General features: G+C 38.7%; 1 protein-coding gene across 4 annotated transcripts in view; it reads left to right on the top strand.

The window, feature by feature from the left end:
* CNTNAP5 (contactin associated protein family member 5) overlaps positions 1 to 23,984 on the top strand; it is a 985,650-nt gene that overhangs the window by 836,727 nt on the left and 124,939 nt on the right. For all 4 annotated transcript variants that reach the window (XM_054549187.2, XM_054549188.2, XM_054549186.2 and 1 more), the window contains 2 exons: positions 14,530 to 14,769; positions 22,748 to 22,972. In XM_054549187.2, coding sequence (XP_054405162.2) covers positions 14,530 to 14,769; positions 22,748 to 22,972 — 465 coding nt within the window. The remainder of the gene's footprint in view (positions 1 to 14,529; positions 14,770 to 22,747; positions 22,973 to 23,984) is intronic.

The following is a 23,984-nucleotide window of genomic DNA, read 5'->3' as shown; positions in this document are numbered from 1 at the left end:
GAGGTCACTTTAATGGTCTTTCAGTTTGAATTTTCCTATTTAGAGTTCAGTGATATGCCCATTTAGAAATGTCAGGTAGCCAACAAAGCTGAAGTCTCAACATTTCCATCTTGCACAATTCAATTGTTCAATAAATATACAGATAAATAAATAAGCATTTTGGTGCTTAGTTATAGTCACCAAAATGAACAATTGCATTCTGTATTATTCAGAAATTGAAAGGCCCTGGATATTTATATTTGCTAGGCAGGAAAAGATATCATTGGCATGTGCTTCTTTACTGGAATCGATTGAGTGTAGCATTACTTAAATATTAATTTGAATATGTCTCTCTAGATATCTTTGGCCACTGAAGGATCTTTCAATCAAAATGGAGCATTCTTCAGCATTGTAATCACTGACACAGCTGCCGTGGTCATGAGTGTTTCCTGAGTACCAGAAATAGGCTGCGTTTTTAGAATAGGATGTTCCTCTCAGCACTGCCCCTTGACAGGTTGAAGTGCTGATACATGAGTCAATACATACTGGATTTCCAGAATCAATATTTTAACTTCAGGCTGTTATATCACCATGATGGTTAGGGACATTTGCAACCATGCCATTTCACCAGTCACAATTCTTTAACAGAGCAGGAGACTCTTCACAACATGCAGCTTCTGAAATGTAAGCTGCAAGCGTGTGGCATTCTCACCTTTGGAACGGTCAATAGTACTGCCCCTTCTACTTTGTTATTCCCCACTAATGTGTCCATCAATATGAGGATGAGGCAAGAAAAATCCAAGATCCAATGGAGAGATCTGAGTATGCATTCCTGGTCAGACGCCAACAAGCCATAGGCCCTGGGTAGAAAAATAACTAGCATAAGTGTACTATTGTCTTTATCTGCAGAATGAAAATGAAGAGACTGTAACTGATCTAAGGCTTGAAGATCCACTATCTGCATGTATAAATTAGGAACGACTGTCACACCTACCGTCATGCCCATGCGTATGTAACAGCAAAGAAAATGTCTCATTCTCTCCAAACCTAACGCAAGATCTTTCAAAATATGCTGCAATTATAGAGTGGAAATTTCGTGAAGATAGGGGCCTGTGAGTCTCATTTTATGACTCTATTTCCTTCTACTTTGTATTTTTCCCATGAGCCTATTTTTTTTCTTGGCCCAACTGCTCTATTTGTGTCAAAATAAACTGAAGCTACTCCAAACTTACAATCCCCTGGGGAAAATACTACACTGACTTGATAAGTCATAACGTTTGGAGAGATCCCCCAAAATTGCTGTTCTTGCTTCCAGGCTGGTAGGGAATTATTATTCCTATTTTCAGGTGAAGCGTGGCAAACTCAGTGAGGTCAAGGGTGAAGCCAGGCAGGCTTGGCGTGCACATGTTAATTTTGTGCTCTGGCACTTCCTAAACTCTTGATTTGTGGCATAATGCAACACATAGATAACTGGCCCCAGTCTCCTCTTGGAATAGTAACTTATATTTTACGCTTGTGAGTGCCTCATGAAGATAGCCGTCCTGAAGCACCCCTGTAGTGCTTTCCATTAGGCATGATGTCATGTGTCTCACAGTATAGGAAGAGATCTATATTCTCTTCACATTGAGAAATAATTGGAAAATTAGCTGTTAGCATATTTTTACATAAAGATGTTGTGCATGGAGGATAATAATTATCATGACATCAATGGTGAAACAAAAAGTGAAGAAATAATTGTCTTTTTAACATTATATAAATCTCTGATTATGTCTACTACTCCCCATAAAAGTGTATTTTTTCAAAGTTAAATAATATATTAAGTATACTTCAATTTTTTTAGGAAAAATGAATGTATGACTTTCAATGTCCCCTTACCAATTACATAAGGGAAATTGTTCTGGTTGGTTTAAGAAGATGGTAAGAGACCTCTGAGCGCTAGCAGGCAGGTCCTGGGACTGCCTCAGTAACCACATAAGAAACACTAGAAGAGCACCTAGTGGCCATTCAAAAATGCTTCTTTAGTGGAAAAAAAAAAAAAAAGAAAAAAAAGATGAAGAACACCTGGGTTTGTCCCTAACACCAGTGCTCCGCAAAATCATGTTCTTGTAGCTTGAAAATGTTTGAAAAAACATTGGTTCTGTTTTCATATTCAGGAAAAGTGAATGATTAAATCGTCCTTTCAGCAAAATTTTGTCTCTTCTTGAAGATGTTGAGAATTGGATACATTTAACCCATCCCAACACCCATTTTAGTGTTTTCTACCCGCTACTATATATTTTTTGAAACAGAGTCTCTCTCCGTTGCCCAGGCTGGAGTACAGTGGTATGATCTCAGGATCTCAGCTCACTGAAACCCCTGCTTCCCGGGTTCAAGCAAATCTCTTTCCTCAGCCTCCTGAGCAGCTGGGGTTACAGGTTCATGCTGCCACATCTGGCTAATTTTCGTATTTTTAATAGAGATGGGTTTCACCTTGTTGCCCAGGCTGGTCTCCAATTCCTGGGCTCAAGCAATCTGCCCATCTTGGCCGCCCAGATTGCTCCCTACTATTTAAGACACACTTTTAAAACGTTTGTCTACAACTTCTTCTGCTTTAATTGAGCTCATTTTGTGATCTTTTGGTCTCTGTTGGATTGACAATGGACAATTGAAGCAGAATGGAGGTGTGCGTGTGTGTGTGTGTGTATGTGTGTGTCAGGATTCATATTGTCTTTTTCAAAGGAGAATGCAGCATGGTATCATCTTTTCATGCAGCTCAGAAAGAGAGGCCCCGAGCTTCAGACCTCACAAAAACTCAAAGTTAGAAGGAGTAATTTGATTCTCTTGGCACTTCCACTTGTCAACATTTATAACTCAGTAAAGAAAGAAATCATTAGAATAGCATCATTTATGTGAAACTGACATTCTAATTGTAAAAAGAAACTTAAGGCAGATCTTTCTGGACAATAAAACAGTTCTCCCTGGACATTCAAGGATGCAATCTGAGGGGCGATTGCAGGAAAGAAATCAGGCTGCCCTGGAGCTAATGTGACTGCCACATGCTGAGTAGCCACAAGGGAAGCTCCCAGTTGGAAAAGAGCAAACCAGAGAGGTGGCTGAGGCTGCAACACTGCCTAGAGCTTAGTGAGCTGGTTTCCATTTCTCTGAGTCTGCCGAGAGGAAGCAGATGACTCAGAGGAGGTGAGAAAGCCCTTGGGCAGAGTAGGGGATGGGAAGTGTGTCAAAAACCTCCAGTAAGTCCTACTGGCCGAGTTATACTCTTTTCATTTTGTTATCAAGTTTTTTTTGAACACATGCACAAGTAGACAGCCAAAGCTTCGTCTACCTCTTCCATGCACAATGTGTCATCACCTCCTTTGAGGGTGGCCTTGCTTCAGTTTCAGCAGCGCTGGCATCATTAGCTTCATCAATAACCAGACCGAGTTTGATCATCCTGTCAATCCTGTTAGCACGTGTCTGGGGATCGTCCACACTCAAGCCAGAAGACAGGAACACAGTTTCATAAACCAAGAAGCAACTTAATGGAAGAAACTCTCCAAAAGGGGCTTGTTTTCCAAAGAAAAGTGTAGCTCAGAGGAGGGAAATTATAAGCCTACCTAGGCATGTTGTAAAGCCATTCAAAAATACCTCAGAGAAAGGATTCTGAATGGTAATGTAGTGTCCGACTCACATTCTGCTTAAAAGGATTGTAACAAATAGAGGCAAGTTAAAAAGAAAAAAAAAAAAAGAGTTTCTTCTGAACCTGGAAGAAAGGGATGTGGATTCAAAGCTGCTTCAGTAGGGAAGATAATTTTGTAGAAGAGGAGGTAAGAAGTGCCATGCTTCAATTCGGCTTCCAGTGTTATCATCCCTGTTTCAAGGTAAATAAGGATCTGCTCTCAGGCTCATCTTCCGTGTGTAGAGGGGCTTAGGCACCTGTGGTAAGACCTTGTAATCTGCTATCTAGGTCTCCCTTCAAAGAAGGACTTGCTCTGCGGCTGGGAGTGCTGTTGGTGGACAGTCTTCATCTGTCTGCACCTTCAGAAGCTGCCTCAGCTGCAGAGAAAGCCTTGACCAAGGTCATGTCCTTTCCAGGGGGATTCACATCCAGTGACTGAGCCAGAGTGCAAAGGCACAACTATTGGGCCCAAGAAGGAACATCGCTGGTTATTCGTTCTGGTTTCAGCACTCCTGGTGGGACTGTGCCGGGCTGATATTGGGCCTTTACCATAGTTCACTTCTCTGCCCATTCATACTTTCTTTTTCTTCTGTACAACCGTAAGTATGGTTTCCAAGGTTTCCCCTAAAAATATCCTGTACCCTTAACTCCATCACAGAACTTGCTTTCTGGTGAACCCAACCTGAGACAGAATCAGATACATTTTTTGTGCAACTTACACACATGTGTGCATGCTCACACATACATACACACACACACGCTTCTTTTAAATCAAACTAATTTTCTTAAGTGAAATTTATTTTTCATTTCTCCTGAGAATTAGCTATAAAATAATGCCTCTTCCCCTCCTACTTTCTTTTTCCAAAACACTGTTTCATGCTAATAGGTTATTAAGACCAAGTTTGCATGGTTTTGCTTCATTACCCTTTGAAGGTCCTGGTACTCAAACTAAAATGGGCCTGTCCCTACCCCAATCTACCTGACAGACTCCTCTTCATTGATAATGCAGACTTTGATGAGTCCGATGAACTATCTCCTCTCAGGGGAGTCTATCCTGGTATACCCCCCTATCTTTGTGAACACACACAATATGCCTGATTATACTGACCTGATTGTTGCATCTCCCCTTTCTAGGAGTTTCTTTGTGGGAAGACATAGTGTCTAATTTATCTTCACATCTCTGGGACCAGTAAAGGTTTTCTAATATACTTAGTGTTCAATAAAAATCTAATGGATTAATCAAAGTGAATGAAGGCAGAGCTCCCCATGCCGTCCATTCCACTAGTGGCTTTATGGTATTAGGCAAGCCACTTACTCTCTCTGAGCCTCAGTTATTCCATCTGCCCACTGGGCTTAATAATAATCAATACCTTGCAAATCAGTTTCAAACATTGAATGCAGCAATGGATGTCCCTGTTCCACTTGGGATTTTCTTTTAAGGGTTCTTAAATAAGAATGGCAAGCAAAAGACTGTTTCAAATGGGAAATGATTTGTGCCCTCACCCCATTGGAATAATGAAACACTCCTTTTGGAAACTGAGGGGTTTTGACATTTAAAGGACACACTTAATTGGTGTAATGGCTCCAGGGGGAAAGATCCCTCCCTATGCTGGATTTTACCTCTTCTCACAAATCAACAGAAATGTCCCCACACACTAGTGTACTTGGAGTGTGAGTGCCTCGAAAGCTGATTGCAGGTCCTTTTACAGGGGAAAGTTTCTTGCCATTTTCTTGGCCATTGGCTTTAAAGATAAAGGGATTTCAAAACCACATTTTCATATTACTATATGGTTCGCATACACCTGCTTCAGGATTGTTACTGTTAAATTACATTCTCACTGATATTATTTTCCCCCGATCTGTTCAATAAGACAGGCTTTTTTTGGGTTGTTTGTCCAAATCAGAGAGTTGTGTCCAATCTGGTAGTGAGAGGATGTGCCCAGACCAGAAATGGGACCTTTACTTGTGATTTAAGCATACCAGAAATAAACTGAAAGCTGACCACCCTCCTCACACATTTGCAATGCCTTCTGGGAAGTCAGGATTTTGCCTCAGCCACTGACCTTCTCTTGGTCTGGACTGAGAATAAAGTGCAGCAAAAAGCCAGACTATATGATTGTTTTAAATTGAAACGACTTTCTTTAGCAGAATTTATTCTTCATTTTCCCAGGGATCAATCTCACCCAAAAGAGTCTTTAAAAACCTGCGGGTGCTTCGGTGGAGTTTGGAGCATTTTGCAGGATGGGGAGTGAGGGGCAGTGGTCTGATTCTGCACTTCCACTTGCTTTTCTTTGTCCTTCATCCTTTTCCCCCCACTCACATTCTTTTCCTTCCATAATTTACTGAGCAAATATTTTCTGAGTGCATGCTCAGTCAGCCCTGGGCTGGGCAATGGGGTCATGGAGATAGGTAAGATCCATTCGCTCTTTGGGAGGGACAGGCTCAGGGGAGAGGTGAGTTGGATTTTCTAGTAAGTCCTTCATGCTGTGGTATGTGGTATGTATTCAAGGCGGTATGAGCAGGGAAAACAGGATGCAGCTCCCAACTCCATGCGGAGGCAGGCCCCAGGCTCTATTTCTCTTGCGTTGTGTAAATGTTTATTTCCTGCCTCTCTCTTTCTTATATTGGTGAAATAAGATTAATTTGCAGTTAGTACAGTGTCTAAGGAAATTTGCCCTTGGAAGGCAGCCTGAGACTTGTGTGCCCACTCAGTGTGTAGGAAGCAGATCTCTTACATTGCTAAGCCAATTGCTCACTTATTTAGGTATCTGGGAGGACACCTGGAGCCCAAACGCCTCAGGGCCTAAGACTGACCATCCTTCCAGACCTTGCTGTCTATTTGGGGTACTCAATGTGGACACTGCATTCCCCACCGCCATCTACACTGCACTGGATCCCTGCTTTGGGTTCGGGTTTGTCTTAAAATGGTGAGATGGTGCTTGTATCAATGACAGAGTCAGGTGCCCTTTTGCTTCTCATTCTCTGCCATTTTCCCACAAACTCTTATCCTCAAGGATCGTTCCTTTTCTACCTTTTATCTCCCATCCTTTCACAGATAAATTAATTCATCAAAAACATGGGGGTGGGGGTTACTGTCAGGATGAGGTTGTTGCCCTGAAGGGCAGATTCAGGCTGACAAGGTCTCACCCACTAATAAGAAATAGTCCTTGCCCAGAGGAGTGTACTCCAAAAGCAGTAATGGAGGGCAGTGGAGCAGTTATATATGTATATATGTGTGCGTATGTAGATGAGGTTCATTTCCTTTTTATAATACCTCCACTCTCTTAGAGTTTCTGAAGCCTGTAGTTTTCCCCTTTCGGTCAGAGCATATTGTGTTATGCATTTCCTTTGGTTCCATCATTTTTTATCCTTTTGTTTATTTGCCCTCATTTTTCTCCTCTTTTATCTTCTGCAAAGCCACCTTGCTTCCTTCCATTTATTCCTGAAGGCCGCGTAACCTCTGATGGTGCCTGCATGCCCAGCAGGAAAATATGGATGATAATATGTCCTGCTTGCTTTGTGTTCACAAAAGACTAAAAGCCTCTAGATATTTTAGTATTTTATCCTTGTTATTATTGTTATTCTAACTTGTCCCTATCATTATGTATTGTGAAATTGATACCTTTTTCTGTACTAGAAGGTCATGTGGACCTTAAACAGTAGGAAAGGTCTAGCTTGAACCCAGTATAGGGGAGGCTTCAGACCAACCACAAGCCATAGGTAGAAATGGAAAGTGTAAATCAGATTTCCAATAAGTATCCCAGGACTGGGAGAATTTTAGTTCAATTGCTCACATTTTTTTTTCATCTGTAGTTTTTAAAATAATCACTGGCATTTAGCATATTAACCAAAGAACTTTAAAAAAAAACCATCATTCTGAGAATGCAAACAATTAAAATTTAATTTATTGCTGGTGGGAGTATAAATTGAAACAGTTAAGAAGTCTGTTTTGCATTATCTACTAAAGTCAAACATATGCATACCCTATGACCAACAGTTCTACTCCTAGGTATACACCAACAGAAATATGAACCATAATAAATACAGAATATTACTTATGGCAGCACTATTCATAATAGCCAAAACCTATACTATGCCCATTGAGAGTAGAAAGAAAGATGATTTATGAAGTGTTTCTCACACCAGAATGCTGTACAGCTTCCTTTATTAATATGGACAAATGTCATCAATACAATGCTAGGCAAAAGAAGCCAGGGTCAAAATAGTACATGCAATGTGATTCCATTTAAATCATATTCGACCTCTGATTTCAGAAACAGGTTAGTGGTATTCTTAGAAGGGGTGGTTGGTGACTGGAAGGAAGCTTCTGGCGTGCTGGTAAAATTCTGTCTTTTGATCTGGTTGCTAGTTACTTTGGTGTGTTCAGTTTGTGAAAAATTATCAAGTCATATATTCCTGTGCACTTTTGCATTTGTTCTTGAACACAAGAAACAATAAAACACAGTACTAAAAACAGCCTCAATCATTGAAGTTGAGTTTTCTCATCATCATAAGTTTTAATGGTTTTATAAGTAGTTCCCCATATAGAATTACCATGACTTATTTATCATTCTCTTTTGTCAGACATTTCCCTCCCCCAGTCTGTAACAACTATTTCAAAAGATCAATTAAATATTAATATTTCTGCTTGTAATCCTCCTCCGAGCTCCATTTTCAGCTATTTTGTTTAAAAAGTGCAATAAAGCCAGTAATAACAATGCTTTAATGGCTCTTGACATGGATTGATGAATTATTATTCACAAGCCTTTCACAACATTTATTTCTACCAAACAAATAAGGAAATTATTTTAATCTGTTAACCAAATTCAAGTTATCACTAAGCTCTTTTCCAGTTTCCTGATGGGGTTTGGCATTTGGTTTGAGGTGTCAAAATTTGTAGTGAGTATTAAATCAATGAAGCATGTAGAAGGTTTTGATATTAAATAAATTCTTCGTTCTGATCACTATTATTATTATTTTACATTTTGGGCATCCAGTTAATACTACCAGTATTATTAAATAGTGTATGTTTAGTGATTCCTGAGCAAGAAATCTCTCTATCTGGCAAAATTCAACCAGATACATGCCTTATCCTTAAGGAAATCACATTTTGAAATTAAAGTCTACAGTAGGATTTCCTCCTGGTACCAAGATTCTGCCAATTGGAGAACCAGGGCTTAAAAAAGAACATAATTGATAGTTAGCTTACTTGTTTTTATTCATCTGTATATGTTAAACCTTCTGCCACTTTTTGAAATCTAGGTGGTAAATGCAGCTGAACTTCAGTAGAAAACAAACTGCTCCATGTTCACTGGCATAACAAAAAAGTAAGGCAGGAAGAAAGGGTGGGAGGGAAGAAGGGAGGATGGAAAGGTGGCACTGTACTAATTTTTGTGAAATAAGAGCCTGACCTGATGCAGTCTGTGTTTTTCCAGGGGCTTCTCTGAAAATGAGTTTTGCTGGAGCATGTGCAGGAAAGAGCAGACACACATGAGAGAAATAGAGGCTCCGCGTTTGTGCTCAAGGAGGGCACAAGGAATTGAGATGCTTCTCTGAAAGCAATGAGCATTTGTCCAACTGACACATGGAGGTTTTCAAAGACAGGCTTAGAATGATAATAGTGAAGTTTTTAAGAGTTGATTCTTACTCAGTCCAAGGAAACATCATCATAATGAACCCACTTGATACCAAGGGCCAACTGAAGAGTATCATACAAAATTGCTTCTAGCTAGGCCAGCCAACTAATGGTCTAAGTTATCAAAAAGACTGATAGGGAAGCCAAGAGAATAAATGCATGTTGGTATATTATTTGGTGAAAGAAAACATGTAAGAGATAAGAGGAGGAAACTGGAAGAATCACTTAGTTGTGATATTGACTCAAATCGTCTAATATTCATCTTAGAATTTTAGGGCAAGGAGCTACATGCAGGCTTTGAAGGTCACCAGGTCCAGTTTGACTCCAGGCTTTGCCACATAAAATCTGTTTAATTCCCAACGCTGGCCAAACAATCTCTGATGTTAAGTTTTCTTAGGGAATGTGGATGTTGAGTTTTCTTAGGCAATGTGAATGATATGAAGAATACCTTCTTTCCCACTGACAATTTAATGAGTTTAGTATAAAGTTTTTAGCCTACAACTACTATGACTTGTATCTTTAAATATTGTTTTTAGAACCAGAGGCATTGCTCTGGTCCTCAAAGAGCTCAGAGATTAAGGCTGAGGAAAAAAAAAAAAGAAAAAAAGAAAAAGAAAAAGAAAAAAAACCCTTAAGCTTCTCTAAGTATAAAGCCACATGTTTTTTGTTCTTCTAAAATTACAGTGAAATGTATACTAGAAACAAACAAGTAAAAATAAAAGTATATTAGAGCAACAGGGGAAAAATTAAATACTTGCAATGGCCAGGAAGGCAACATGAATGTATGAAGTCATCCTGGTGAGGTCTGTGGTCAAGTGGAGAGTGCATGCCCTGTCTTAGAGGAGCTGACCCCAGTGAAGCTGAGAATTGCCACGCAAGAAAGCAGGTTCATTGTTAAGAGATGTTCTGATTTTTCAATGAGGAACTAACTAGAATTTTTAAAAGTATTTTTTGTGTTTTAAAAAACTGACAAATAATTAAAATAAGTAAATGCTCAGTGGGTAGAAAGATAAATGACTAATAAGTTTATATGAGTTCAGGTGTTCATGCCTGCGACTACAGGGGTAGTGTAGGACAAGCAGTGGGGTGCATGGGGATGGATAACATACTAGTAAATACAACATATGTGAAGAGGTGCAAAGTCTAGATAGGCCATGTGGCATGAGAGCCACAAGTGGTTCAGAATGCTTGGTGCACTGAAGTCAGTGCAGGAAGTGTAGGAGAAAGAAGCTGGTGAGGTAAGGGGAGGCCAGATCTCCCTTGCTGTGTCAGTTGTGATCAGGAATTTCAGCTTGATCCCTAGGATAATGACTAGTTCCCGAAGGGTATCAAACACATACAGCAGAATCACATTTTCAAATTTGCATTAATTCTGGCCACAAAATGGTGAATGGAAAGGAAGAGCAGGGGCTGAAGGTAGCATGTTTTTGCAGGGATTCAGGTTAGGGTGACAGAGAATATACTGAAAGCAGTCTCCAGGCATAGAAAGAAGCAGACAAGCTGGCCATGGTGGCTTACACGTGTAATCCCAGCACTTTGAGAGGCCAAGGCTGGAGGATTGCTTGAGCTCAGGGTTTTGAGACAGCCTGGGCAATGTAGTAAGACCTCATTTCTAGTAAAATTAAATAAATAAATAATAAAAGTAAATTTTAATAAATTAGCTGGTCGTGGTGGTGTGCGCTTTTGGTCCCAGCTACTTGGTAGGCTGAGGCAGGAGGATTGCTTGAACTTTGGGAGATGGAGGCTGCAGTGCTCTATGATCACACCACTGCACTCCAGCCTGGATGATAGAATATGACTCTGTCTCAAAAATAAAACAAATAAGCAGGCAGGAAGGAAGAAAAGAAAGAGAAATAAAGAAAGAAGGAAAGAAAGAAAGAAAGAAAAAGAAAGAAAGAAAGAAAGACAGACAGACAGGAAGAAAAGAAAGAGAGAGAGAGAAAGAAAGAAAAAAAGAAAGAGAAAGAAAGAAAGAAAGGTAGGAAGGAAGAAGGAAAGAGAAAGAAGAGAGAGAGAAGCAAATGGATTCAGAAACAGAGATTTCTGGGAGAGGGAGAGAAAATCCACAGCGCTGGGGTAAGGGAGGAAGACAGTCAGAGAGGTGGATGAGGGAAGATTACTGTCGCCTTTCTGTTTCTGTACAATAAGTTTTACATAAGATTCATGCCTCCAATAACTCTCTACACATAGTAGGTAAGAAGGGCCACTTTAAAAAAATTATTCTCTTGATAAAGAAAAAACAAACTTACTCCTAGTTTTCTCCTTTGTAAAGACTAAAACAGCCAGGTAAAAATGGAAATTTAGTTCACTGTGCAATTGAGTTCATAACTCACTGTGTCATTATGTTTTGTCAGCATCTGTAATTGAAATAATCCCCCAGATTTGTGTCACTATCACCAGGCTGTATAAGTCTCAAACCTTAAGGAGTGCATTTTTGCCCGAGAAACCACCCACCCCAGTCATCTTCTTCTCCATTAATAAAGTTGTTGACTAAGTCACACGCAAGAACATGTGCAATAGATCTTGCATTCTTCACTTCTGCTAAAAGAAAAATGACACTAACAAGATATAAGAAGAGTTATTCAAATCCACCATGGGGAGTGACTACAAAATGAGAAAAACAAAACCAAACAAAATATTTGACTACATAAATCCTCTCTTCTTTATTCTACACACTCTCTAGGAAAGAAATAATGAACCTTCCTCTATAATCTGCTTGTGTTTATAATTGATTTATCTTGTGGTTAAAGAGATTTACTTACCAAAATTGAGACAGACAGGAGAATGCAATTTGGGTTTGCCCTCCTGGCCTGCTTGGGTATCACTTACGGGAACTGAAAATAAAATAATTGAACACATATTGTATTCTATAAATCATTACTTCAGAATGCAAGACGAGATCTATCCCTTAGGATAAATGTCTTTGGATGTAGCAAGTGAATGTCATACATACATTTATGAGTCTGCTGACCTAGTGGGATTTAGGAAAAACAGCCTTTCTCTCCCCACTCTCCCCTGCCCCATGTCCCCCTCACATCCTCCCCATTTCTAATTATTTCCTTGCTTTCCTCAAAGCCATTGACCCACCATTGGGCCAGTCTGACTCATGCCAGGAATTCTTTAAATTATCTAGTCATTCCTTTAACTTACATCTTTGTTTCTCACTTAACATCTCTATTCCCTGTCTAAGATTATGCATTTCAATTTCTCATCTGATCCACTTTGATAAGGACACATTTGTATCTGGTCATTTGCCAGACAAAGATTTAATAAAGTTGTAGAATAATTTCTAGAATGAGGCTCAGATGAGAGATCCTAAGGGTACAGAAAACAAATGACAAGTTGGTCCTGACCTTGGTATTTTCCCTTCCATCTTCTCCTCCTCTCCATTAGTACATCTGGTAGACCTCAAAGACCTGTGTGTGGCTTTCACTCATCCATATGTGTAGACTTGAGCCTGAGGATTTGAAACAGAAGTTGTGTTCTTTAAGGCCAGGCTGTACCTCCACCTCCCCTGGTTTCTCCCAGGAGTTTCAGCACCAAATAAATACCTTCTAATGGGACTTAGCTTAATTTCCCGGCTTGTCTTTCAACACACATTTTTCTGATATCAGAGGGGTAGGCTGGTGGAAAACTGGATTTCTGATGGGAAGAAAACACTCTGAAATATTAAATCTGCCTGATTCTTGAATAATTTTCAAGAAACATATAAAATCTCTCTGAAATCTTCAAGATATATCCTCAGCAGAAAGTTACAAGCCTATTGTGTATTCCACAAAAAAGAAATCTGTCTTCTAAATCATAATGTAAGAATAAGCTAATTATTAATCAGCTTAATTTAAGGATTAATCAGCACATATATATTAAGGAATTGGTTCTAGCCATTGTGAAGGTGCAAAAGAAGGCATAAGAGAGCAGCAGTGATTGAACAGGTATTGTACTCTAGGTTATTTTCTTTCTTTTTTTTTTTTTTTTTTTTGAGACAAGAGTCTTGCCCTGTGGCCCAGGCTGGAATGCAATGGCGTGATCTTGGCTCACTGCAGCCTCTGCCTCCCCGGTTCAAGCTATTTTTCTGCCTCAGCCTCCTGGGTTCAAGCAATTCTCCTGCCTCAGCCTCCCGAATAGCTGGAATTACAGGTGCCTGCCACCATGCCTGGCTAATTTTTGTATTTTTAGTAGAAATGGGGTTTCACTGTGTTGGCCAGGCTGGTTTTGAACTCCTGACCTCAAATGATCAGCCCGTCTTGGCCTCCCAAAATGCTAGGATTACAGGCATGCACCACCATGCCCGGCCTATTGTATGATCTTAATGAAGCCTCACCATACACCCACACAATAAATTGATTTTTATTTTATAGATGAAGTAGCTGAGGCTGAGGTAATTCCATGGTCAATATGGCTAATCAGCAAGTGACATGAGTTTGACTCCATGTCTATCTGGCTCTGGTCTACCCACCTTGCACTCCACTGCACTGCACTGTGCAAGCATTAGGAAGTCTACTGAAGTTTTCTAAGTTGGTGTACCTAACAGCTTCTGTCTAACTTTACCAGAAAGGACAGTCCCACTCTGTGCCTTCCACTTCAGATGAAAGTGTGCTGTGGACTGTGTAAGAATTTTTTTTTCACAAGAAACATGGCCATCTGAAGTTTTACTCTTAAACCTGTAAAATACAGGAACTACAATCTTTCACTTTTTTTGTGTATATACGGAAAGAGCTTGAGGGAGGGGGTTCCCAGCCTAGAAGGACGTGTATTTTTTTCTTAACTTTTATTTTAGGTTCAGGGCTAGATTTGCAGGTTTATTATGTAGGTAAACTTGTATAATGTGGATTTGTCGTATAGATTATTTTGTCACCCAGGTACTAAGCTTAGTACCCAATAGTTATTTTTCTCTGATCTGCTCCCTCCTCCCACCCGACACCCTCAAGTAGGACCCAGTGTCTGTTGCTCCCCTGTTTGCGTCCATGTGTTCTCATCATTTACCTCCCACTTATAAATGAGAATATGGGGTATTTGGTTTTCTGTTCCTGCCTTAGTTTGCTAAAGATTGTGGCCTCTAGCTCCACCCATGTTTCTAGGACATGCATTTTTTTTGAGGCTCTTCGGAATTCCAACTCTCACTGGAAACTTTAATGAAAAAATTAATTTAGACCTGCATGACAAGAGATTACTACTTAACTCTTACCCATGCCAGCATTAAACCTAAATGTATTGAGCCCTATAATACCTTACATTTGTTTCCTTTTATTTAACCTCTTAGGGGGAACGTCATCCAGACAGAAAGGCTTCCTAGGATGCATTCGCTCCTTACACTTGAATGGACAGAAAATGGACCTGGAAGAGAGGGCAAAGGTCACATCTGGAGTCAGGCCAGGCTGCCCCGGCCACTGCAGCAGCTACGGCAGCATCTGCCACAACGGGGGCAAGTGTGTGGAGAAGCACAATGGCTACCTGTGTGATTGCACCAATTCGCCTTATGAAGGGCCCTTTTGCAAAAAAGGTACCTCAGGCGCTCCTGTTTCTCCTGAGTGCGGTGGTGCTGTATCACCTACACGCTATGGTCATGCCATGTAATACTCATACTCTGAGACAGTCTTTATCATCTACTCTCCCTCTGTTTAAAGAGTCTGCATAGTTCTTCAACGTAATTGCATATACTTGTTGGTATTACGTGTGTTCACTGACAATGTAACTGAACTGGATGGATAATTACAGGAAAACACCCTGCCCACGGCCAAAAAGCCAGTTAAGTAGAGAAAGAGGTGGATTCACATTTCTGTTGTTAGCTAGATTGTTAGTGAACACATTAATATTTCCACTTCCAATCCCTCAGTCCGCAAATGTAATCAAAGAATTGTAGAATCTAGCCCTGGGGGAGCCTTAGAGATACTTAAGCCATCTTAAATTATTTTTTACAACAAAGAGAATATCAGTAAATTAGTAAACACAGTACCGTGTATTTGGTGAAATCTCTCTATTCTGCAGGTGACTTGAGCGAATGTCTGAGGCCTTAAAAGCCCTATCTGAAAGCTCACATTTAGTTCATTGGTGGGCTGGGACTGAAACACACATGAAAGTCAAAACTTCTGCTCCAGGGCTTTTCCTATACCCCTTCACAATCTCATGAGTTCATTACATTGACACAAATTGATAATCACGGATATACACCTTGGACAAGGAATGAGGATCATTGTGTAAATTCTCTAGATAAATTCAAGATACCTCAAGAAACTAGAAAATCTCAATATTCAGTATAAATACATAGTATTTTTCAAACACAAGGAAAAAGATTTGGTGTACTCTCAATTTTTGCAATATTTTAAAGTTTATTTAATTGATGGAAAAAGTTTGTTCAGTAAATAATGTAAACAATATTTCAAGAGCAGCATTTAAATTATTAAAATAAAATGCTTGAATCACTTTGAGACACCATTTACAAACAATCAGAGCAATTATAAATAATTCTTCTCAATTCATTAAAGCACATCTTCAAAGCACCTTTACAAAGCAATGGTTTATTCAGTCCAGCTTACTACTGTTGGAACTTAGAAACAAAAGGGAAAAAAAGCACTCACTGTTTTATTTGAAGGATACTATAGTATGAGCCCTCTCTGTTCATTCATACAGGGGTCTTCTCCTGAATTAGTTTGAATTACTTACTTATTATTGCTGAAGAGCATGTTATGCTTCTTGGGAGAAAATTAGTGGTAAAAATTTTGGGGCTAACCGCATGGAAGCTTAAGATAAAACAGTTTCCATTCCAGGGGCTCATATTATGAGCTAAACAAGCAAAGTGCTGCTAGGTATTCACACTGGGGGAGTTCTCTGAACAACTTCCCCTGAGAAGTGTGAATGCTCCCCTTTGAGCCATCCCGCATGCTAGGAGGAGCACAAACAGAATAAATACTATGAAACCCAGGCACTGAAATGCACAAGCATTCTTCTCAGCATCTCTAACCAAGTATTTTGTTTGGAAGAACACGAACAGTAGACCTCTCTGCATTTCTCTGGGGACATTATTCAATTTCTTTTTTTTTTTTTAGCCTAATTTCTTTTTTTTTTTTTTTTTTGGCTCCTTTCTCCAAAACCATTCATATTAATTTTCTTCTGTCCACGGCCCTGTATCTTTTCCCTGCATATGTTGCAACATCTCTGTGTTCCCTCCCACTTTTAATAATGATCTGTAAGTTACATAGGCAAGTGTGTGCCTAGCCTTTTCATATGCTTTGTATTTTACTACTTCCAAACTGTTCGTTCTTTCTGATAATTCTGAGAAAATGATTCCCTTGATATTTAGTCCTCACAATGTATGTAAGGTGGGCTTTTTAGCCACATCTTTGAGCCCTGCCAACTGCCTCTGGAGAATATGGCTGGAACTGAAATGAGAAGCCAGCGGCTACAAGATGGTTCTGAACAGAGGGTGTTCTGCTGGGCGACTGGGGCAGCCTTCCATGCTACTTACTGTGGCACAGTATATTTCAAGGACATTGTGTGTAAATACTGAATATATCTTGGATAGAATTAGGGACATTTTTTTCATTACCAATTCCTAGGTCAGAACTATGTTTCATTGGCCATTTTTCCGTCTCTCATAATGATACGAAGAAGTAATCATCATAAAAAATAAACTAGTAATTAACTGCAACATATATTCCTCATCCAAACAAATAGAGTAGGTATTAAGACCTAAATTTAACTTATTAGGGGTTCATAAAGGTGTACTGACTTTCTAAATGTCAGATTTGGAGGTTCATCTAGCTTGTTTTTGGTTCATTTTTTCTCTTTATGACCCTAATTTCATTCTATACATGAGCATGGTAAAAGGATTCCATCCTATTTGGTATTGTGTATTTTTTTCTCTCTCTTTCTATTATTTAGATGTAATTTATATACCATAAAAGCCATCCTTTTAAGGTGTATAATTCAGTGATGTTTAGGATATTCACACAGTTGTATAACAATCACCACCATCAGTTTCAGAATATTTTCATCATCTCAAAAAGAAATTCCATGTCATTAGCAGCCACTCCCCAGTTATCTCTTCCCGCATCCCTGGAAACCACTAATCTACTTTCTTTTTCTGTAGATTTGCCCATCCTGAGGCTTTCATATAAATATAACCATATAGTATGTGATCTTTGTGTGTCTGATTTCTTTTACTTCACGTAATATTGTCCCAGTTCATCCATGTTATAACAGTCATCATTACTTTATTCCTTTTTAATTGCCAAAGAGTGTTCCACAGTGTGAAAGCACCACAGTTTGTTTATCCATTCATCCATTGATCAGTTAATGGATGTTGGGATGGTTTCATTTCTTTGGCTATTATACATAACACTGCTATAAATATGTACACATTTTTGTGCAAACATATGTTGTCTATCCTCTTGGATATATACCTAGAAGGAGATTGTTGTGTATACTGTAACTATAGGTTTAATCTTTTTGAGGAACTTCCTAACTTTTTCAAATCGGCTGTTCCATTTTACATTCTCACCAGCAGTGAATGAGGGCTCCAATTTCTTCACCTTCTTGCCAACACTTTTTATTGTCCGACTTTTTGATAATAGACATCTTACTGAATATGAAATGCTATCGCATTGTGGTTTTGACTTGCATTCCCTAATGACTAATGATATTGGATATCTTTTCCTGTGCTTATTGTCCATTTGTGTACATAATTTTTTTGCAGAAATATCTAACATCTTTTGTAGATTTTAAATTTTTCTTCTTTTTACTAGTCAGTTGTAATAATTTGTTGTATGTTTGGAATATAATTCCCTTATGAGATATATGATTTGCAAATGTTTTCTCCAGTTCTATGGGCTGTATTTTGTCTTCTTCATAGTATCTTTTGAAACACTAAATTTTAAATTCTGATCATGTTCATTTTCTCTAGTCTCCTATCTTTTTTGTTTATACATTTAGGATCATAGCTAAGGAAGCCTTACTTAATCCAAGATCATGAAAATTTACACCTATGGTTTCTCCTAAGAGTTTTATAGTTTTAGCTCTCACAGTTAGATCTTTGATGCATTATGAGTGAATTTTCATATTTGTTGTGAGGTAGGGGGCCAGTTTTAATCTTTTGCAGGTGGATATATCCTTGTCTTAACACCATTTGTTGATGTGTGTTTGTTGTTAGCTCTCTTATCCCCCCTACACACACACCATTAATAAAGAACCTGGGTACGTACGACTGTCATAGTGTTTTAATTTAAATGTTTTTTCTTCCTAATTAAAATGTAAGATAATTATTTATAAAATTTATTTGAAAATTTATTTAGAAATCTAGAAAAGTTAAAACCCAATCTAAGTACTCAGAAATAATCATTAATAGGGAATTTGTACTTCCTTCTAATTTTTTATCCCCTTGCACTTAATATAACTAAGATAATTTTGCCCATTATATTTTATATTCTGGATTTTCTTTATTTCTTTTCAAAAGCATTTCTATGTAAGTCACCAATATTTGTAAGCATCCATCTTAATGACTGCAATATGTTCCATCTGGTGCTACTGCCTTCTCTTGTTTAATCCATCCTATTACCAGAGCATTACTGCTCACAGATAAATCGTGGAGCTCTGGCACCACCCCTGCCAAAGTTAAGGTTCTGGTTCATCTACAGTCCACGTCGTATGACACTGGTTGTATACCTCAACCGCAAGATTCCTTGGTTTCCTCATCTATGAGATGTGGGAAGCGCAGGACTCTTTCACAGGAAGTCGTGTTTAACATTCGATGAGCACTCCACAAAGCACATGGGATAGCCCACGACATGTAAAGTCTCACTAAATGCTGACTCTTCTTATTGATTGAAATTTTTCATTATCTAAAATTTTGTGTGTAAATAATGCTACAATAAACACATATATTGATTATTTTCTTAATAACAGAATTTCAGTGAAAAAAATAAAAGTATGTACATTTGGGTACTCTTTACATATTGCCAAAAACCTTTCCAGAAATCATTTAATACTTATATTCATTTCAATTTATACCATTTATTTTTACTTTTTATTATGCAAAAAATGGCAAACATATTCTGTAGGACAGGGAAGAGTTTAAGAACTCCCATTCACCAGTTATCTAACTTCAACAGTTACAAACTCATGATCATTTTTATTTCATCAATACACTCCCCTCCTATCCTCCTCCTTTATTATTTTGAAGAAAATCCCAGATATAATACTATTTCATCTACAAATATTACATCATGTATTGCTAAAAGATAAGCACTCATGATAAACACAGCTACAGGATCATTATCATAAGAAAAGTAAGAAAAGTATAATAATTTTTGAAATAATTGCTCAGTGTTCAAATTTCCAATTGTTTTATTTTTATTTAGTTTGTTTGATTTTATCTAAGTTAATTACAGCTTGGATGATTTCTGGGTAATTTCTAGACCATTCATTACCCAGGACTGGTCTTTCTGTTTGTTCTAATTCCAAATCTAATTCTACTACTATTATTAAAACCGGCTACTGTTCATTGAGTTCCTACTATGTGCTGTGCTTTTATGTACTTTCTTCCAATCCTTTCACCCATCCCAAGACTGAATTCATCCTGATTTATATTGAGTAACGTGAGATTGAATGGGATCCTGTGATTGCAGGACATGCATAGATTCAGGTTTTATCTCCAAGTCTACAGTCCCTATGGAGGCTCAGAGACGCACCCTCCAGTACCATCCCATTTCCAGCTCTTTCTCCTATTTCATGTCACCCATCAATGCCCTGTCGATATGGAGATCCTCTTGCAGGTCTCAGGAGGCTCTGCTCTCAGAGACATCCAGCTCTGGAAAACATTGTCTCTGTCACTAACACATCAAGCCCAAGGTTAACTTCCATTGGTCCATTGGTATTTTTGTTTTGTTTTGTTTTTGTTTGTTGTTTTGTTTTGTTTTGTTCGACAGAGTCTCACTCTGTCACCCAGGCTGGAGTACAATGGCACAATCTCAGCTCACTGCAACCCACGCCTCCCAGGTTCAAGTGATTCTCCTGTCTTGGCTTCCCCAGTAGCTGGGATTACAAGCACCTGCCACCACATTCAGCTAATTTTTGTATTTTTAGTAGAGATGGGGTTTTGCCATGTTGGTCAGGCTGGCCTCGAACTCCTGACCTGGGGTGATCCACCTACCTCGGCCTCCCAATGTGTTGGGATTACAGGTGTGAGCCACCGTGCCTGGCCCAGATGTTTGTTTTTTTTAAATATGTGTCTTACCATCTCAGAATCTAGTTAGCATAGGTTCTTCCACCAAGTGGATGCTCAAGGGGTATTGTTGATAGTGGCTCGGTGGCCTTGGAGAATCATCATGGTCATTAGAAATCACTTACAAGTTAAGTGTCTTTATCCTTTTTGGCCACTGGTTTTAGATGTTCAGATAACTCAACCCATCTGATCAAAAGCTTAAACTCTTAGATTATAAAGTATAAGAAACTGAAAGAATAATAGAGTCCAGGTGTATTGCTGAATTTAGCTTTATGATAAAACAGACAATATTTAAACATTAAAAATAACTAGAACTGGGGCTGGAGGAAGAGTGACAACAGAAATTTGGTTTGACATTTCTAATTACAAAATGCTTTTCATTTTTAATTTATTGTCTTAAGTATAAAGAAAAAAGTAGTATCCTGTATATGCTCATATCTATGTTATTCCTAACAGAATGCTCTGAATTTTACTTCTGTTTAAGCACACACACAAATATCAAACAAAAGTCCTTTATTTTGTTAACTAGGAGGCAGTAGCTCAAAATGCAGACCAAATACCCCTGAGAAAATTTATTCAAGGAAAATTCTTGAACCAAGCTGATGATAACCAGAATTCTCACTGTCACAGATGTCTGCTGCATATTTTTATAAACAGGAGTACCAAGGTTGTAACCTGCATGATAAATGCAAACACTTTCTCTGAACCTTTAGTAAAAATGAACTAGCATTTTCAATCTGCTAGGCAATATACATAAATATGCAACTTTAATTTTTTGGCACTATTACAGACTGTTACAGAATTTTCACAAGGTGGAACACATTTGCAATAGAATTAGGAAGCAAAAGCCAGGTATTATTATATTCTAGGTGCCACTAACTCAATCAGAGACTTTCATGGGGAATTTGGAACATTCCATATGCCATTTAGGACAAAGGGAAATTAATCATGCCAATATGGGTTTATGTTTACTGTGCAGTTTTTATGGCAGAGGTTTGCTGCCTGATCTAAGGTGTGCTGCCCTATGAAAGAGCCTTCCCCACACACTCCTCTGTTATTGTGTAGAGATAAAATTTAAAGTGAACTCAAGAGCAGCCTTGATCTAAAGAGAGTATCTCAGCATTTGGACAGATGAACATTTAATAAATGAATATATTGTATAAAGTCTATTGGGATGGATACAGGTTAAATTCTCTTCTAACACTCTGTAAGTTCAAACTGTACTGGGCAACTGTCTTAAGTGCTTTACATACATCAGATCACATGCATCAGAGAAATACTGATGAGGTAGGTGTTATGATTCCCATTCATCAGATAAGAAAACATTCTCCGCAAAGTTCATTATCTTGCCTGGGACCACATGGCCGGCATGAAATCAAGTGAGACTCCAGATCTGGTGCTGAGTCACTCAGTGCTAGTTCCGCTACACTAACATGGTAACAGTTGGTGTGCGAGAGCATTCTTCAAGGAGGCTGGGTGATTTACAGATCCCACTAAATGAATTTTATCAGTTTCTAGATCCCATATTTCTTCCTGGTGGTGGCAGATCTCCATTCAGTGTGTTATGCTAGAGGGATTGTTTCCCATAGGAAAGCCTATTTACCCAAGTCTTGGCTCTATTTTGGAACTGAGTACCAATGCCTACACATCTAAAAAAGTGAGTTTAAGAGTTGGAGACCTATGCCTTTTTTACTTTGTCCATAAATTTCTTCTTTGCTGTTTTCATTGTTCTTCACACTTTACCAACATCATAGAGAATTACTGCTGCTCACCCCCATGTCTTGCTCTGTATTTAGAGACCATCCACAATCTCCCTGAGATACCAGAAGAAGAACACAAACTAGAACTGTCAGGTTATCAGTTTTGGGAGTAAGATGGTGCCAGTGTATTTCTCTATGCACTATGATGGAGGCAGGTACATGTTATCTTTGCTTCTCAGGGAATTAGCCTGGCACATGGTCATTATTTTGCAGATGTATGTAGAGCTGGACTTAAACCACAGGAGGCAAACCTGAGCTTTCTTTTCTGGCTATGCAACCCTGCTCAAGGTTTGTAACCTATGAGAGCATTAAGTTTTTCATTTGTAAATTAAGAATAGTGACTTCTGCCACTTCAAAATTATTGTGGGGAACATGTTGTCTGATGTATGTAATACTCCTCACACAGTGTGCCCAGTGCATAGGAAACGAGAAAGCAGTTATGGCTAGCTTCAGCAATGGATCTAAAGGTTTCAATGTGTGCTCTCCCCTCTTATATTTTGCAGAGGTTTCTGCTGTTTTTGAGGCTGGCACGTCAGTTACTTACATGTTTCAAGAACCCTATCCTGTGACCAAGAATATAAGCCTCTCATCCTCAGCTATTTACACAGATTCAGCTCCAACCAAGGAAAACATCGCATTTAGCTTTGTGACAGCCCAGGCACCCAGTCTTTTGCTCTTTATCAATTCTTCTTCTCAGGACTTCCTGGCTGTTCTGCTCTGCAAGAATGGTGAGTGTGATGGCATGATGCCCAGTGGAGTCTCAGCCTGGGCTGGAGGGACGATGCGTGCCCTCCAGAACTCTGCATAATTTCAACCTCAAGTTGGTCCCATCTGGGAAGCTTATTTCCAGACTTCCAGCCAACTCCTTGATTATTCTTTACCTTTATGAGTTGCAATTGGTATTCAGGGCCAGTGTCAATTCACTGTTGAAATCTCAAATGCATTGACTTTAATTTGCCTCAGCTGGATAGCAGTAATTCTTTATTATTTATTCTGTGCTGGAATCCATTAAGTGCAAAAGAGAAGATCATAAGCATATCTGAATTTCAGAAGGACACTTGCCACATATATTTTGTCATCTTTGCTGCAGTCTTCTTTACTGAGGACTGTTAAAACAATGAGCATACATGCAGGCTGTATTAATAGAAGACAATTGTCCAGGTCTTAGAGAGAAGTAGTGAGTATATGAGTCATAACCTTGGGGAATAGGTGGCTTGCTTCTGGGAATCAGATTTCTTTTTTTCAGGCTTTTTTTTTTTAAGATAATGACAAACTGTGGCATTTGCTATTTTGAAACAGAAAGATTTGGGGCATTTTATTTGACAAAACTATCATACTATTGTTTCATAAATCAAAATGTTATCACTTCCTTTCTTTTTATAATTACTCCAACTTGATACAAAATTCACAAAAATACAGGGCAATTTTTTACTAATGCTAAATAAAAGGATTTTTTAAAATTTTATTTATCATTTAAGCTTCAAGACTAGTGATAAGCTCAATATCATAGTATCTGAGGAAGAGATCATTTTTCAATTTGCATGGTATCTATAGGTTCTAGTGCCTAAATTATCCATTATTAATTTAAGTAGTAGGTGAGAATCAGATTTTGGAACGAATTTGGACAAAATGAAAGATGAGAAGTTGAGAGTGATAAGCAAGGTGGAATACACTTCATGCAAGGAATGGTGAACGACACCAGTTAGGATGGCTACTGCCAGTTAAGATTTTCTTCTGATA

This window comes from Pongo abelii, chromosome 11, assembly GCF_028885655.2.
Source record: "Pongo abelii isolate AG06213 chromosome 11, NHGRI_mPonAbe1-v2.0_pri, whole genome shotgun sequence".
Classification (NCBI taxonomy): domain Eukaryota; kingdom Metazoa; phylum Chordata; class Mammalia; order Primates; family Hominidae; genus Pongo; species Pongo abelii.
Note: the sequence above shows the minus strand (reverse complement) of the source record. Positions and strands in the feature narration are given on the sequence as shown.